General features: G+C 45.1%; 1 protein-coding gene across 8 annotated transcripts in view; it reads right to left on the minus strand.

The window, feature by feature from the left end:
- The window catches only part of RAP1GAP2 (RAP1 GTPase activating protein 2), a 204,673-nt gene that overhangs the window by 6,360 nt on the left and 182,793 nt on the right, over positions 1 to 15,520 (minus strand). For 3 of the 8 annotated variants that reach the window (XM_067538010.1, XM_067538007.1, XM_067538012.1), the window contains 8 exons: positions 14,386 to 14,472; positions 13,975 to 14,109; positions 7,665 to 7,802; positions 6,414 to 6,532; positions 5,105 to 5,218; positions 4,335 to 4,452; positions 2,702 to 2,828; positions 1,404 to 1,864 (listed from right to left, as the gene is read on the minus strand). In XM_067538010.1, coding sequence (XP_067394111.1) covers positions 1,719 to 1,864; positions 2,702 to 2,828; positions 4,335 to 4,452; positions 5,105 to 5,218; positions 6,414 to 6,532; positions 7,665 to 7,802; positions 13,975 to 14,109; positions 14,386 to 14,472 — 984 coding nt within the window. In that variant the 3' untranslated portion in view covers positions 1,404 to 1,718. Of the gene's footprint in view, positions 1 to 644; positions 839 to 1,403; positions 1,865 to 2,701; positions 2,829 to 4,334; positions 4,453 to 5,104; positions 5,219 to 6,413; positions 6,533 to 7,664; positions 7,803 to 13,974; positions 14,110 to 14,385; positions 14,473 to 15,520 lie in introns of those variants that run through there. The other 5 variants (XR_010917987.1, XR_010917988.1, XR_010917989.1 and 2 more) reach the window with 4 other exon arrangements.

The following is a 15,520-nucleotide window of genomic DNA, read 5'->3' on the forward strand; positions in this document are numbered from 1 at the left end:
CACAAATATCACAAGACCGGCAATAAAACCTCTAGAATTTGCAAGATTGGATGGGGGCATCTAGGTGCTTCAACCCTGACTTGGAGGGGGCCCCCACTACGCCAGAAGAATATTCAGGCTCAAACCTGTTGGCCCCTCTGATGAAACAATTTCGATGGAGGCTTTTTCTGCTGTGGACATGCATCTATTCAGAACTGGACTGAGACCTCCAGCTTATTACAGCCAGTAGTTGCAAAACTGCTAAGGTTTGTACAACAGTTTCCATTACAAGTCCACGTTTTAAATGCTCATAAAGTACACCTTATGAGTTGAATGTTTCCTTGCATGAGCTCTGCCCAAATGTTTTGGGGTTTTGTTTTGCAGGGGGGGATTGTGAGGGGGCTTGTTTGAGCACCTATTATTTAGCCTGGGGTTTTTTTCAGTTATGAGAGTGAACAAAACAAAATATACCCTTATTCTCACTGTAAAAATTCAACCCACTCCTTTAAAAAACAAACTGACACAGTGAGATCCTATTAGACCACCGAACAGCCATTCCAAAAGGGAACTAATGGAGGCTCCCTTGGGACTCTAGCCAAAACCCAAGTAAATGCATTGTCAGCGGAATGGAGCCATCAGCAAAGAGCATATTACAAAACACTAACCTTGTACAAGTTCATGATGGCTCTTGCCTGTTAGTGACTCTATATAAAAAGAAAAAAAAGGCAGAACACAGATTTTTTTCAGTCATATAAAGGGACAACTGTGTGTAAAAGGTTTTTTTACCCTGCACCTCCTGAATTTCTTTACAACAGTCCCCAACAGGCCGGAAGGAAGGTCAGAAATTAGATTCACATTGCTAGAATCAGAATAGGTGAAAAAAACAACAGAAAAATGTTGATCAAATTTTTACAATGACAACTTCATCACAATTTTGAAGCAACTGGACCAGCTCTAACAGGCACCCCACTGATGTCGCCCAGGGACTAGCTGCTGGTTGTCAACAGAGCCTCTGCTTCTCCCAGTCCCTTTTTCTGCCCCCCCTCCCTTTTCTTTTCCATAAATGAAACATTGTATCCATTTGGCACAATTGAGCCACCTGACGAAACCAAGTCATCTAGTTGGGAATGTCATGTTTTGGTGACTGTCGCTGGCATTACCCCTGCCGGTGTATCTTAATTAAAAGGGCATTTAAGATGCTGACTGTGGGAACCCATGGTAAGAGACTGTAAACATGCTAGGAGCACATGTTATTTAGTGGGGGGTGGCCTGCGTGTAGATAAGAGGCCATATCTTTTGTTATGGTGCTTAGCCACAGACCCGTGCTCATTCTTATACCTCAACTCCTCTCCCCAGTGTGTGTGCTGGAGCACCAGTGAGTTGTCTCTCTGTGTGCTTGTTTTCTTGTGGGCTGATGTGAGCTATCCTGCCAAAGTTGGACCCTAGGGCTGCAGTCTCAGGTCGGCGAGAACCAGATTGTGCTATATAACTCTCCACTGCCTCCTACACTAGCTGTCCCTCCACGAGGGAGCGTGTCAAGGTATTCTAGGGAGTGGAGCTGCTTGACCTGATTCTTCACTGACATCACGTTGTTTACGGAGCTTATACCAGTGGCAAATGTTAGAGTAGGACCCCCACAGGCCTAAGGGCTGATGGATGCAGGTGACTAAGGATCAGGAAGCTCCCAGTGGCTGCTATTCTCCATCCAAGCACAGGTTGGACATAGTGGAGAATTGGTGCTATAACATGTCAAGTGAGTGAGCTGCCATGTTTAGTATGCTGGCTGAGTAACATATACATACACATACCGTGCTGGAACTGGAATGGCTAAGCTTATCAAAGCGAAACTTTAGATTTGACCTGGGCGAGTTTCTGCTCTTTATATCTGTCAGGAAAAATAAAACAATCATTTCATTCATTTTTTTCTGAAATTTTGGCAAAATCTCCATCTTAACTAATCATCTTTTATTGGTGCTAAATTATATCTCATAATATTTCTGCTAGAAATGCCACTGAAAAGACTATAATAAATGATTGAGCTCCGAAATGCATGGCATGGGTTCCAGCTTGCTAGGGAGGACCAATCTGAAACACAAATTTTAAATACAGGGAATGACTGTTTCAATGCACTCCCAGCAGCACTGCTATGACAGAGCTTCCACAGCTACTACAAGGGTGTATTTTTCTTCACAACAGGAAGATAATTTCCCAGGGCTGCTGGGGCCCTGGAAAGCAAAAGGCAGCATGTTTTGGAGAGACCAGTGGCTTGCCTTTGAAAAGCATGGGAAGATCAGTGCCATTCTGTTCCTCCATGCTAGTGCTGAATGGATTATGGCTTTTCTGGACGGGGGGGTCCAATGACAACCAGTTTGCTATCCCCTGTGGGGCAATTTCCATCCAGAGACCAAAGAACCCCCAAAACAAACCCTACCAAAACAAGACTCTTCACTGCACACGCGTCTCCCCCTGGCAAGAGGATGAGAGAATACACACCACATGACAGTTGTGTAGTCACACTGCTTAATGCACTATTGGTGCTCAGGCACGAGGGTGAAAGGGAAGTATAAGAACCTCTATAGAAAAAAACTGAAGTGGAGGCAGACACTTGGGTTTCTTTCCAAGGGAGCTGCTTAGTCTCTTGCCTTTCTAGAGAAATTGGTACATTTGCCCAACACATATAAGCATCCGTCCCGCTCATGCAATACTACCACGTCCTACAAACCTGTGGGACTTCTGCTCATGATCACTGGCGTAGCAGCCGCTGCCATGCTTGGATTCTCGCTGCTGGGAGAAGAGCCGTAGACAAACACGTCCTGTTTGAAAGGCGAGGCTGTGGATGGCTGGCTGCCCTGTAGGCAGAGATTGAGCAAAGACTCTTTTTTATGGAGAGCTTGCGTCAGGGCTGTTCTATTTCTATTACCCTGCATCTGTGCTCGGCCAAGGCCCCGGGCCGAGTGCCAAGGCGGAGATGGCAAGGTCCTTGGAAAAGGTTGTACTGATGAAGCAAACTCTCTCGGCTGCCTGCTGGTGCTTAGACCCGCTCAGCTGTCCCCAGTCTGCAATACGGACTGTTGTACACAGCACATCTAATTCTCCTCTCGCTTGTGTAAATCAAGTGTCAAGTCGATTGGTATCAGAGGGGTGGGGAGAAGATAAACCAATGCCAAGGAGATCCAATTCAGGTCCAGTCCTGCAGCCTTGAATGGTCCCATTAACCTCAACGGGAGGAAGGGCTGCAGGATTTGGCCCTTAGTTTTTAGTTTGAGTGCAATCTTTTGTAAACCCCGTTGAAGACACTAGGGAACAGCTGAGTCACCTGATAGAGCACACGCTCGCAACACCATGCAGCCAGAGACGCTGCCCCATCCTGCCATCAAGGTTCCCAGCACTGTGAACGTGCAGGAATGGGCCGAGTCAGGAGACCTCAGAACATTCTTGGCTCTGCCACAGATTCACCATGTGACATCAGAAAAGTCACTTCGCTTCTCTGTGCCTCAGTTTCCCCATCAATACAATTAAGGTAATGGTACTTCTAGGCACTGAAGGACCACAGTGATGAGTACCATGTAAATACGGAGGGAGAGACAAGAGCAACAGCTATTGCTTGATTAGATGGCCACTGTAAATGCTGTTACAGGCAAGATTTCCAGTTCTAGCTGCAACATGCAATCAGCTGCAAGGTATCAGACCTGAAAAGTCAGAATTTGTACACTTGATCGGTTCATTGGTTTTACTCCATCTCAGAGCATGTCTGCATGGCAATGCCAGGATGTGACTACAGCTCATGTTAACGTACCCGAGCCAGCTTTAACTCAGGTACTGGCGTTGTAAAGCTGTAGCTACAGAGGTTTCAGCGTTGGCTGTAAAGCCCACCCGGAACCCTTGGTAATTAGTCACACAGCTAGCCCGTGCTGAAATGCACGCTGCCATGGCTTCTCTGCTCCCAATAGCCAAAGTAGCTGGAGTCCGTCTAGCTCAGGTTGTCTACACTAGCTGCAATCGCACCCCATGCCTGCAATGTAAACATACCCTTCATCGCGGCTCACCATTTTACTGCCCGGGGGACCAGTGGACTCAGTCTCGGTGTTAGAATTGTTAGTTAATTGAGATGATAGAAACTCATTTAAAAAGAAGTGAAGGCTAAAGATAAATAAAAGCCTCACGGCGGTAAGATCATTGACATGAGGGTGTTTAGATAAATATCCACGTACCTACAAATATTATGGGCCTAATTCTGAACTTACACCAGTGTAAATTAAGTATAACTCCACTGGAGTCAATGGATTTAGTCAAGTGTAAGCAAGATCAGAAGCAGGCTCTACTGTATATAAGTGGGGTGGTATTTTAATGCCTACCACGCTATCGTATTCTTCCAAGGTTTCACTCTCCCCTGCTGTGCTGCTGAAGCTGCTAGTACTTGATGAAGAGCGTGAGATGTTTGATCTTCCATTCTCTTTCAATTTAATAAATGGCCTAGCAAGCAAACAAGAAGAAAACAGATGATTACAGCAGACAGCTTCATCCTTTTATATTAAGGCTAACGGGAGACATTCATCCTTGATGCAGTTCCTTGACTTTAACAGAATCACGTCAGGGATGAGTTTGGCCTGGTGTTTTTAAATCTACATAATTATTTAAAAAACCCTTGAAGTAAAGTGACTAGTGTATAAGACTAACAGAAACAAATGATCCAAGTCAATTCCCTAAATGCCGAAAAGAAAAATATTTCTGCTGATTTCCCTTCCGTTTTCTACAGCTTCCTACAAGCCTTGCCTTTTAGATATTCTGCAGTCACAGCCCTATGCAATGCTTTTATCGTAAATTCATGCTGTGGTGTTTTGAACAACATTTGCAAAATACTGGGGGGGTTTTATAATAAGCTGGTTCATGAGAGAATTGTAGGTATTTTCACAGAAGTAAGGGAGATGCCTGCATAGTTGTTTTTCCCTTAATACCAAATTGTAGTTAAAGAAAGATCCAATGGTAGATTTGGTGCCAGTGAGTCATATAATAACGTGGTTTTCCTCCCCCATTTGGTAGGCCATAGGCTCCGTACTGAACTGCATTGATACGAATTCCAGCATAAAGGATGACTGCTGCAATGACTCCAGCCTTTTCTATTTACCGTTCTTTGTTGGGGCATATTTCCGGAGAGCTAGGGTTAGATGAGGTTTCAGATTTCATGTCTTGAGAAGAATGTCCCCCATCTGGTGTCTTCTGTGTTCCTGAGACACTGTCACTGAGGGATGGAAAAAAACAGATTGGGCAGATTATACAAGAGACAAGAAACAGTTGGCCAAATTCTGCTCCCTGTTAGGCCAATGTAAATCCATCAGAGCAACAGCTGCTGACTCAGGACCAGAGCCTGACATGAAACCAGTTAAGTGGGATTCAGGATGCTGGCACCTGACATGTGGCAGGGGAGACTTTGCTATCCTGCTTAGAAAAGGACAAGAGTTTGCAAAGTCTCTAGCATCAAGCAATGGTTTTTATAGTATTGGTCAAACTTTTGCATAAATTTAGATGGGTGGAGCATCTTGGAAGGAGGTGTCTTCTGATACAAGCCCCAAGTTCCAACTCCCAAAAAACACTGGGGAAGTTCAGATCCTAACCTAAACTTTGTGTCTGGATCTTCTTTCTAGAACGGGCTGAATCAGTAACTTAGATCTAAAACACCCTGGAAATTTGCATATGTTTTGATGAAAATCTGGCCTGCCTCAGTCTCTGGGTTCTATAGTACAAATATATGGGAATTTTTGCAGTAGAGTTTACTTCTCGGAGAGGTGAAGAATTGTATTTAAAAACCTGCCCCTAACTTTAATTAGGCCAGCCCTGTGCTTGGATTCATTGTATTCTAAGCCCCTCTGTGTACAGTGCTTGTCATATCACTCACTCTGACACAGGGACCAATTTAGATTTACGGCCTAATGATCTTTTTTAAGCAACAGCATTCATACCACTTCCCCCTTTTTTTAAATCTCTCTCAAGCAAGTTTTTTCTTTCTTTCTTTGTTTTACTTTTTTTACTTTTAGCCAAACTTTGACAGCTCATCAGTAACTAGATGGACAACAGAAATGTTCCTTTAAGGGCTAGTAAGGTTGTGGAGGTTAGTGGGGAAGGCAGGAAGCCATTGCAATCTAAGGCCTTGTCTTGACTAGGAAAAAGGTCATGAATGATACTGTGTTTATCAGCTACCACAACCTCATTCATGACTTTGCGTCTAGAGGTAAACACTTCTTAATACACATTTAGCTGAATGTGGTCAACTGACGGGGGTAGCCCAGGGTCAGCCCTGATCCCCTAACATGAGTTAAAAAGTGTCTATGCTAAGGGCAAAGTCACGGTGAGGTTACTTGGTAACAGGCATGTTCTCTTTTCTAGTCAAGACAAGGCCTCAGACACAACAACGACTACTGGTGCACTATAGTGTTTACCATCTTGTCCTGCTTTCGGATTGGCTTTCTGAGCCTGTGTGCAGACGGGGGAACAACCCAGACCGTCGCTTAACAGGACTCCTTGACTGGTTCTTGACTGTTGCTGCTGCTACAGGAGGCTGAAAAACAAAATGTTCCAATTAAAAATATATATATATATTTTCCTCTCCAGGATCCTAGTCCTGCCAGAGCCCAAGAAGAAAATTACTCCAGACACTTATTGCCAGCTGTGTATTTTTCCCCTCTACAAAATATTTAATGCCACACCCCCACAAAAAGCTGGCAAGACAATCTTAAAGTGATAATTCCCCCAAACGCAATGGAATAAAATTTGGTCCAAAAGAAGCAAAGCATCTCAATCTGCCACTCAGATCTAGGCCTTAGTACACATAACTGTCTAGAGAATTATTGGCACCTAATGACTTATACCAGCCTTGCAATCGAAGTTCAGGTTCATTAATACACCTTTTCCATGACTACTTCTGTCTATACGCTTTTAGGTAGATGTATTGTTTGGATAACCAACCATTTAAAAAGGACAGGCTAACTCAGTGATAAAGGGATCTGAAGCATATACTGAAGGGAGAGGAATTTTTTAGGGTGGTTCAAGGGGGTATAACACAGACTAATCAGGTGACATATAGAAAAGGAAAGTATGCCTGAATAAGGAAAAGAAATCTTAATGAGGATGGCCAGACTGACCCAGGTATTTTGGCACCAAAAGCACCTATGGGAGTTAGGCATATCATTACACTATCACTGGGAATTAGGCACCTAACATTTGTAAATCGGGACCAAGATAAGATTTTTGCAACAGTCTCCCCAAGAGAGTGGTGGGTGGAGCCCTTTCACTTGAGATATTTAAACCTGAACTGAGTACAGCACTGGGAAATATACACATCACCTCCAAGCCGCAACTGATACCAGGATCCCATCGTACCAGGTGCTACACAAGCACATATTAAGAAATACTCCCTGCCCCAAGGAGCTTACAATCTAGTGACACAAGATGGACAAAGGGTGGGCGGGAAAACAAAGGTACAGAACGGTGAAGTGACTTGTCCAAGGTCACACAGCAAGCTGTGGATAGACTCCAGGTCTCTTGACTCCCAGTCCAGTGCCTTGTCCACACTGGAGCACACCTCCATGTGAGGGGAAAGGAAGGCTAGCCCAGACCATCTGCCGTTTCAGACCTCGTGCCTCTCTGAGCTATCAAGAGCGACTGTACCATAGCAGATGTGCTGCACTCACCGAGAAGGTGGCCTTTGTTATTTCACCACTGTTGTGTGTGATTCCTCCACTCAGGCTTCCTGGGATCCCTCCACTGTGATGTTTCTTCTGACTCCCCACCATGGTTTCCATTGAGTGACTGCGGACTCGAATGGCTCTCTGTAGACAAGTTAACAGGAAACAGCCTGTTGTTATTAGACCAGACTACTGTTTCCTTGCACTAGCTACCCTTCTGCATGTCCATGGTAGGTTGTTATATTTTTAAAAAATCAGAGCCAGTAGCTACTGAAACCCAGAGTTGAATTTATAAACATGAACATCTACCCCGGGAAACTGACTCTTATTCTAGGAGCAAATCCACCACGTGACCTACATATGCAATTAAATTGACCAACGTATCTCAAATGTCGATGGCTGAGTCCACACAATGAATTGCTCACAAAGGATTAAATTTCACAGTCTCTGCACCCACTAAGTCCTCAAAACAGAACTTAGGTGGATCACATGCTGGGTGTCTTGAATCACCCAAAACGGCATAAAGGCTTCTGCACCCACAACCAAGCCAAGTTCTACTAGACAACAAGAAAAAGGACAAGCAAGGTCATTAAATATTCTTATATCATGTATGCTGCTGGTTCTTAACCAATGAGTCACAACAGGCAATTGGGAGAGGTGCACGTCATTGAAAATTTTATTACACTTTACAGCAAAGAAAATCTCCTTTGGTCCCCGCAATACCCTTCCTGCCCCTTTAAAGATCAAATATTCTCTGACAACCTCTCAAAGCACACACACCAAATTACGTAAGATGATCATTGATACTCTAACTGTTATAATAAATGTCAGAGGGTTGCAGAAACTTTGAATAAGGGGTTGCCAACCTGAAAAGGTTGAGAAACACTAATATATGCCTAGCAGTTAGCCAGGGATCCCCAAAGGCCAAAAGTCCAGATCTTAAAGGTATTTAGGCACCTCACTCCCATTAATTTAAATGGAAATGAGGAGTTTAAATACCTTCAGGCTCTTGGCCGAAAAGGTTCTCCCTACCCACGTAAGCAATTGACCTAATGTAGCAAAATGAACAGCAATCGTGTTAAACATCCCAGCACTCAGTAGTACGCATGTAACTAAAGCATCTGGAAAGATGGATGCTTGTTTGCTGGGTATATTTGAGATGCTGTTTAGTAAACGGCTGGTTGAGCTACAAGTTACAATCCACCCTAAAATGCGTGAGCGACAAGGATATTGCTGTATGGAACATTTCACCTCGGAGAAGCGAGGAAAAGCCACATGACACTTTGTTTTAAATGAAGGTTCCATTTTTTTGTAAAAAAATTCTGAACTAGGTAAGAATATATTCACAGCTGGTCTGATCCTGGGAGGTACTGAACATCTGCAAATCCCATTGCTATCTGTGAGAGCTGCATCTGCCCAGCACCATCCAGAATCAGGACCACTACAAATAACTGTATTTAAGCACTGAATAATGATGGTTTGTTCCTCGCCTTTAGTGGAGCTCATGTAACAAGTAGCCACTGGAGTTAACGGAAAATCAGTTGCCTAAATACGTAGACAACGCCTGAAGCCGAGGTGGGAATACGAGACGTCCACCAACTGCCAGCTTGTTCTCCAGCAGCTCAGCTTTCATTTTAAAACAGAGCATGAGCCTCTCTACTTGTTGCAGTTGCAAAGGAAACCTGGAAAATGTGATTCAGGTGCAACTGATGCAGCGACAGCTGCCTGAGTTGGCAGAGAGACTGAAACGACAGCATTGCGGGACAAACTGCCCCATTCATCTCAGAGACGCAAACAACTTTAAATGGCAACATGGTTAACTATTTCACTGATCATCCAAGCATGCAAGACAGGATCGTTTTATGAAGAACTACACACCCTGCTCGGAGCGACTGCTCATTTTGGGATAGCAGGCGGACGTGCTCAGGAGATACTATGTTTTTTCACCAGTTGAGAAGGAGGCAGGCCCAAGGAGCCTCGCTGGGAACCCTAGCTCGCCCGAGGGGAAGCCGAGCAGTGCATGCAAACCCCAGCAAGCAGGAGCCAGGCCCAAAGAGTTTGCATGATCATTTTTTGAACATCTGCACAAACTCCTGTGAGGGGCAGCTCATTTCTTGGTGTTTCGGGGGAGGAGGGGCCAAGCATGCTTCCCCAAGTGTGCCAAACATGACGATCCAGCACTAAGACAACGGAGTATCTGAAAGCCCACACACCAGTGTCATCAGACCGTGTGGTATGCAAAGTGCTATCATAAAGGACACCTGCATGGCAAGCCATTCAACAAACAGGACGTACATTTTCCTCTTGCTATCGTTATGAGTTTTATGCACACAGCTTACGGACTGAGAACACGTCATTGTTGATCATGTGTCTCTGACAGGTAAGTTTTGGCTTAGACTGGGAGAGCCAGAAGTAAAACCTGAGAGTGTCAGCTGCCAGTCTCCTGGTACGGCAAGACCTAGAAATCCTGCTTCCCAAGCCCCATTCTAACCGTTAGACCACACTCCCCCTGAGAAACCTCACCAGAAACAATGACTTCTAGGAGCTGGGCACTGACCTGTCTTTGGAAATCCCACTAGGTGCCTACCTGCATCTTGAGCGATTTTACATACTGTTAGAAAATCAGCCCTTGGGCCTCAGTTAAAAAGACATATTACTATCAGTGCCACTCTCTGCTGATTGCTTTGAGCTAGAAATGGTATAACCCCAGGAGGCTGTGCATCCCCTCACCATAGCCGCTGCTGGAGTACTGAACTGGCTGAGGTTACTGTGTTTTTTAAACCAGTAGGTGTCAGCTCAGCCCAAGAAATGACCGTTCCAATACATCCCACACGATAATTTAACCCAGTTCCCCTTCCTTCAATCAAAATCAAGCAAGACAAAACATAAATCCATGTTTGGTTTATTATGATTGACGTGTGTACAGATTAACAATTCTCAAAAATACAATTAATTATTGTAACTGACTGTATCTTTGCTATCCATATCTACTCATGTACTGTACATTCAGATAAAGTGCTTTCTCCATTCATGCATTGTACTGGTTCACTCAGCTTCTCTTGTCAACAAAACGATAGCATTGCTTCCTGGCATTTGTTTAGGGATCAGAAATATTATAGCCTGAAACTTGCAAAGACTTACACACCCCCAAACTTAGCTTTGCACCTGTGAGTAGCCCCTGACTTCCGTGGGACTATTCACTTTGCATAAAGTTACGCATGTGATTAATACTTTGCAGATTTGGGGGGGGGGGGGGAAATCTATTGACAGGGCCTGTCCTCCTCTGAACTGGTGACTGTCACCTTGTTACCTCTGTGCATCAGAGTAAAAAATAGTTTCCCTTTATCTCAGCTAATAATGAATATTTATAACCCATATTTCCTAGAAATAAACAGGTTACACTTTACAATCTGAACTCTGCCTGATGTGCTTTTCACACGTGCCACTTGAATTCTAAGAGGACAGATCCCCAGTGTCCGACCTTGCACTCCTGCTGGTTGGTTTGTACTGACATGGAAGGCATCTCATGGCAAGCTGGGCTCTCAAGCGTGATTCAGGTCTCAGCTCCGCTCTGTGCCTGGCTTCCTTGCTGCTCCTGAGCTCCTGGGTGAGGTGGTGAGCAGCGTCTGGGAAAGGACCCGTGCTGGGTTCACAGCTGCGAGGGAGCCAGGAAAGATGCCTGTGGCAGGGCCAGGAAAAGCAGCTGAAAGGCAGGCTGGCAGGCGAGTCAGGGTAGGAAGTAGCTCCTGGGGTTGGTGAGTGATGTGAACTAATGGGGTAGGAGTGGATGGCTGCTTCCCTACATGGGCCCAAAGCTGGAGCCTGATGAAGAGGGAGGCACCAAGGCTCAGATTCTTAAAGGCATTGAGGTGCCTAACTCCCATTGAAATCACCTGATTACACCTAACTCCCATGGGTTTCAAGGGATTTGGGTCCAGCTCCTTTATACCTCAGCTACGCCACCTGGCCATGGTGAGCTGAAAGCCCTGCCGGGAAAGAAGTTTGAAATTCTGCCAGCTGGGGAGAGGGAGTGGGCATGCGTGAAAGGGTTTATTTGTTTTATCCAGGAAGGCGAGGACTTCGGCTTTGTGGTCGGGGCTAAAAGCACCCAGACACCAAATCACTAAAGCCACCAGGCTGAGGCAGCTGCAGAACGTGATGAGCACTAGGAAAGCAGGCCTGGTACAGGAGGCAAATAGAAATGAACATGTACAATTCCTTTCCACCCTCCCCTCTCCCCCCAAACCACTTTATTTACCATTTCTCCTCGCATTTTATATTTACACTGGAAACACACTGGGAAGGAAATAAGCTACCAGGCAGATCAGCAGTGCTGTCCAAAGGTAACAAGGCAAACGCAAAATTACTCTGCCAGCTGAATTCATGGCATGCACTGGGAGAGCCTGAAATGCCAAAAGAGCATAAAAGTCCACATTTTTATAGGCAAAAATATCATGCAACATGAATATCGCAGTAGCTCTCGAAAGAAACGTGTCTAACGAATGCGAGGTGTGAGTGATGTGCTGAAAAACTTGTAGTGGGTCTGCAGTAAAGTATTGCTAATTTTGGTTTGGAGAGTGTATCTAACGGAGTTGAGCCGAGGGACCCCGATAATTGGATTCCAGGGTCGCTGTGCGTTTTTTACATACAGTATTCTACATGAGTAAGAACACTTTGCACTTGCGCAGCTCTTCACCTCTTCTAAACACTGTACAACAGGGGTGTCAGACATCCGGCCCGCGGGCCAGATACAGCCCACCAACCTTTTTGGTCCGGCCCTTGGCAGAAGCCACCAGAGAGCACAACGCCATGATGTCGTGGCATCACACGTTGCCGCGAGATCTGTGTACTCTGGCGTCAGCGCGTGGAGTGCTGTGTGCACGAGACACGGCGCTCCAAAAGGCGGGAGAGAGACAGTGTGGTCTTGGGGCATCGCGGAGTACTATAATTCTTAATCATTGATTGATTCTTTCAATCGTAAAATAGTAGTAGTCGTAGAAGTGAATTTACTGCAGTTTTTATAGCGCTGATATCTAGCAAATAAAATATAATACTACATAAAAACGGTTGTGCCCAGTATTTCGATTTATGGTATGTATGGCCCACTTGAAGTACATTTAATTCAAATCTGGCCCGCCACAGCAAATGTGTTTGACACCCCTGCTGTACAACTATTAATGGATGAAATCTCACAATACCCTTAGGAGATAGGCGAGGAAGCATTATTACAGATGGGGAAAATGAGACCCTGTTGGATTCTGTTTTCAGCAGTTAATTCAATGAAGACAGTGGAGTTATGCCGGTGTAAAAATGGTGTGAAATCATAAACCAGCCAGCAGAGATGTTGCAGCCAAAAGTGTCCACTAATTTTGTGTCTCTTAATTTCTGGGTGACAAAGTGGGTGAGGTCATATCTTTTATTGGACCCACTTCTGTTGGGAAGAATTTCAAGCTTACACAGAGCTGCGCTTCACAGCTGGGAAAGGTACTCAGAGTGTAATAGCTAACTACAAGGTGGAACAGATGAAGAAAAGTTCCGGGACGCCAGCCCTGTTCGGCAAGTCTTATGTTTCTGAACAGCAACCAGGAAAACATCCAGCTTCCACGTAGTCCACAGCCCATGTGCCGGGGACTAACGGGAGACTCACTGTGTCTTATTAGAACAACCCAGCCAGCCAGTGGCGGGAATCAGATTGTCACCTGCGTGACCTAATGACTCAGCCATTTTGCAGCCCCCTCTTGTTTTGGGTGCCAGCATGGCAGCTCTTTGCTACAAGCGCTACGCTCTTCCCCACTTCACCCGCCCAGGCCTACCCGCATTCTCTGTGCCACAGTTCCAGCAAGAAAGGCATATGGAGACACGGCTAGTGCCACCTTCGCGCCTGTGCCCATCCCAGCCTTATTAGCCATTAGCCTTAGTCTAGACATAAGGAGTTGTGAATCTGGTTATCCCCGGCCATGCTTTGAATCCAGATCTGAATAGTGTGTGTGACCGATACTGCAACCCCATGCGGTATCTTTGGGATCCGTTGTTTTAAATGAGTGATTTGTGTGTGATTGCGTTCTACTCCATGCGGGAGGGCTACCACAGCCCCTCCAGGAACTCAGAACAGTGAGTGGTGATTAAGGCAAATCAGCCAACTTGTAAACCCCTCCACCCCCTACCCCGCCAACACAGGTACCACTACCTGGAAAGGATCACATACCCTGCTCCAGACTGGGTTCTCCAGAAACCAACAGACAAAGAAAGGATTTTTGGATAAACAGCCTAAGATTAAACGGATCCTGGGCCTTCTTTCTGATCCAGCTTTTCTTACCTTAAATGACTCCAAGAAACCTCCATGACCTCCATTCTCAAGCTTATCTTCCTCTGGCCCCAGCCCTAGCATTGCTTGTGTGTGTGTATGGAGCTCATCATGGAGATTGTCCAGCAATGCTGCTCGTGTCCGGTCCTGAAAGAATAAAAAAAAAGGACATAGTTGCTTGTGTGTGAGTTGATTTGACGGCCTCTTGGTACAGAGGAACAGGGTCATGTTGCTGCAGCAGTCCAGCCTAATAGCTCTGTGCGGTAGAAACAATCTCTTCAGTGCAGGACGTTCGGGGAGTCAGCATCTCATTGCAACAGCATCAGAATGCACCAAGAACATGGCTACAAACTACAGACCCAGCAAAACACGATGGCGGCTCTTCCATTGGCAGGAGAAAGAGAAAGAATCCACTTTCCTTACCTCCAGCTTTGCAAACTTGTCAGATTTGCAGCAAGCATTCTCAGCATTGATGAGCTTGGTAAGTAGGAACTCCCTGAACTCTGGGTTCTAGAATGGAATAAGAGAAGCAAGGTTAGTAAATCAAAGTCAGTTTAATACTCTTAGCTAGCTAAACCTTCCATAATCCTCCATGCTGTCAACTACATCTCAAAACATCACATCCTGGACACGTGAGCCTTAGCGACAAGTTACAAATCCATTGCAAAGGTCCATCCCCTGCTTTACTTTTTACTCCGGCACTTGATCAGAGACCTAACCAAATCAGCATTCCTTTCAGCATGGGTGAAGACCAGGCAGGAAGGAGGTATCTAACAACAACCCTCTTAAAGGAACAGCCACAGTTTCTTTAGGGACATGAGGTGGAGGGGTCAAAACTTTGGTTTTATGTCCCATCTGAAAAACAACACCTTGAGCATTGCAGTGTGGCCTAGTGGAAAGAGTACTGGGTTGGGACCCAGGAGACCTGCATTCAATTCCTGGGTCTGCCACTGGTCTCTTGAATGACCATGGGCAACTCACTTCATCTCTTTGTGCCTCAGTTTTCCCATCTGGAAAATGGAGACAATGACACCGACCTGCTTTGTAAAGTGCTTTGAGATCTATTGACGAAAAGTAATATACAAGAGCTAGGCATCATTAATGTTATGCTGGACATTAGTTCATTTGTGCCTCAGTGGAGGAGTGCATCGACTAGTGAATCATCAGAACCATTCATTTTATTTGCAAAAGTGTGTGCAATCGGGGTGAAATTCACCACTGTGCAGGGGGCCAGCACGAGGGCCATGTATGCACTTAAGCTTTTAATATAGGCCTTAAACTGGATTGAAGTGGAGACCAGGCCTTGAGCTGATCTTCTACTCAGGGACTAACTTCACTGTCAATTTATTTACACACACACACACACACACACAAATATAATGCAGACTCCACCCCCTTTGTATTAAGAGTTTCCTTAAACATGGGATATGCGCATATAAAAAAATCCTTTAAATATAGGTCTGATTTTACAGAGACAGAGTGGGTGGGATACAGTATATATCATGTTTAATTAGGAAATTGAACATACAGTACATCTAAATTAATTTGTTTTTCTTTA

The sequence above is a fragment of the Emydura macquarii genome, unplaced genomic scaffold, assembly GCF_026122565.2.
Source record: "Emydura macquarii macquarii isolate MOO-44397 ecotype Brisbane River unplaced genomic scaffold, CSIRO-AGI_Emac_v2 contig_450, whole genome shotgun sequence".
In the NCBI taxonomy this organism is placed as follows: domain Eukaryota; kingdom Metazoa; phylum Chordata; order Testudines; family Chelidae; genus Emydura; species Emydura macquarii.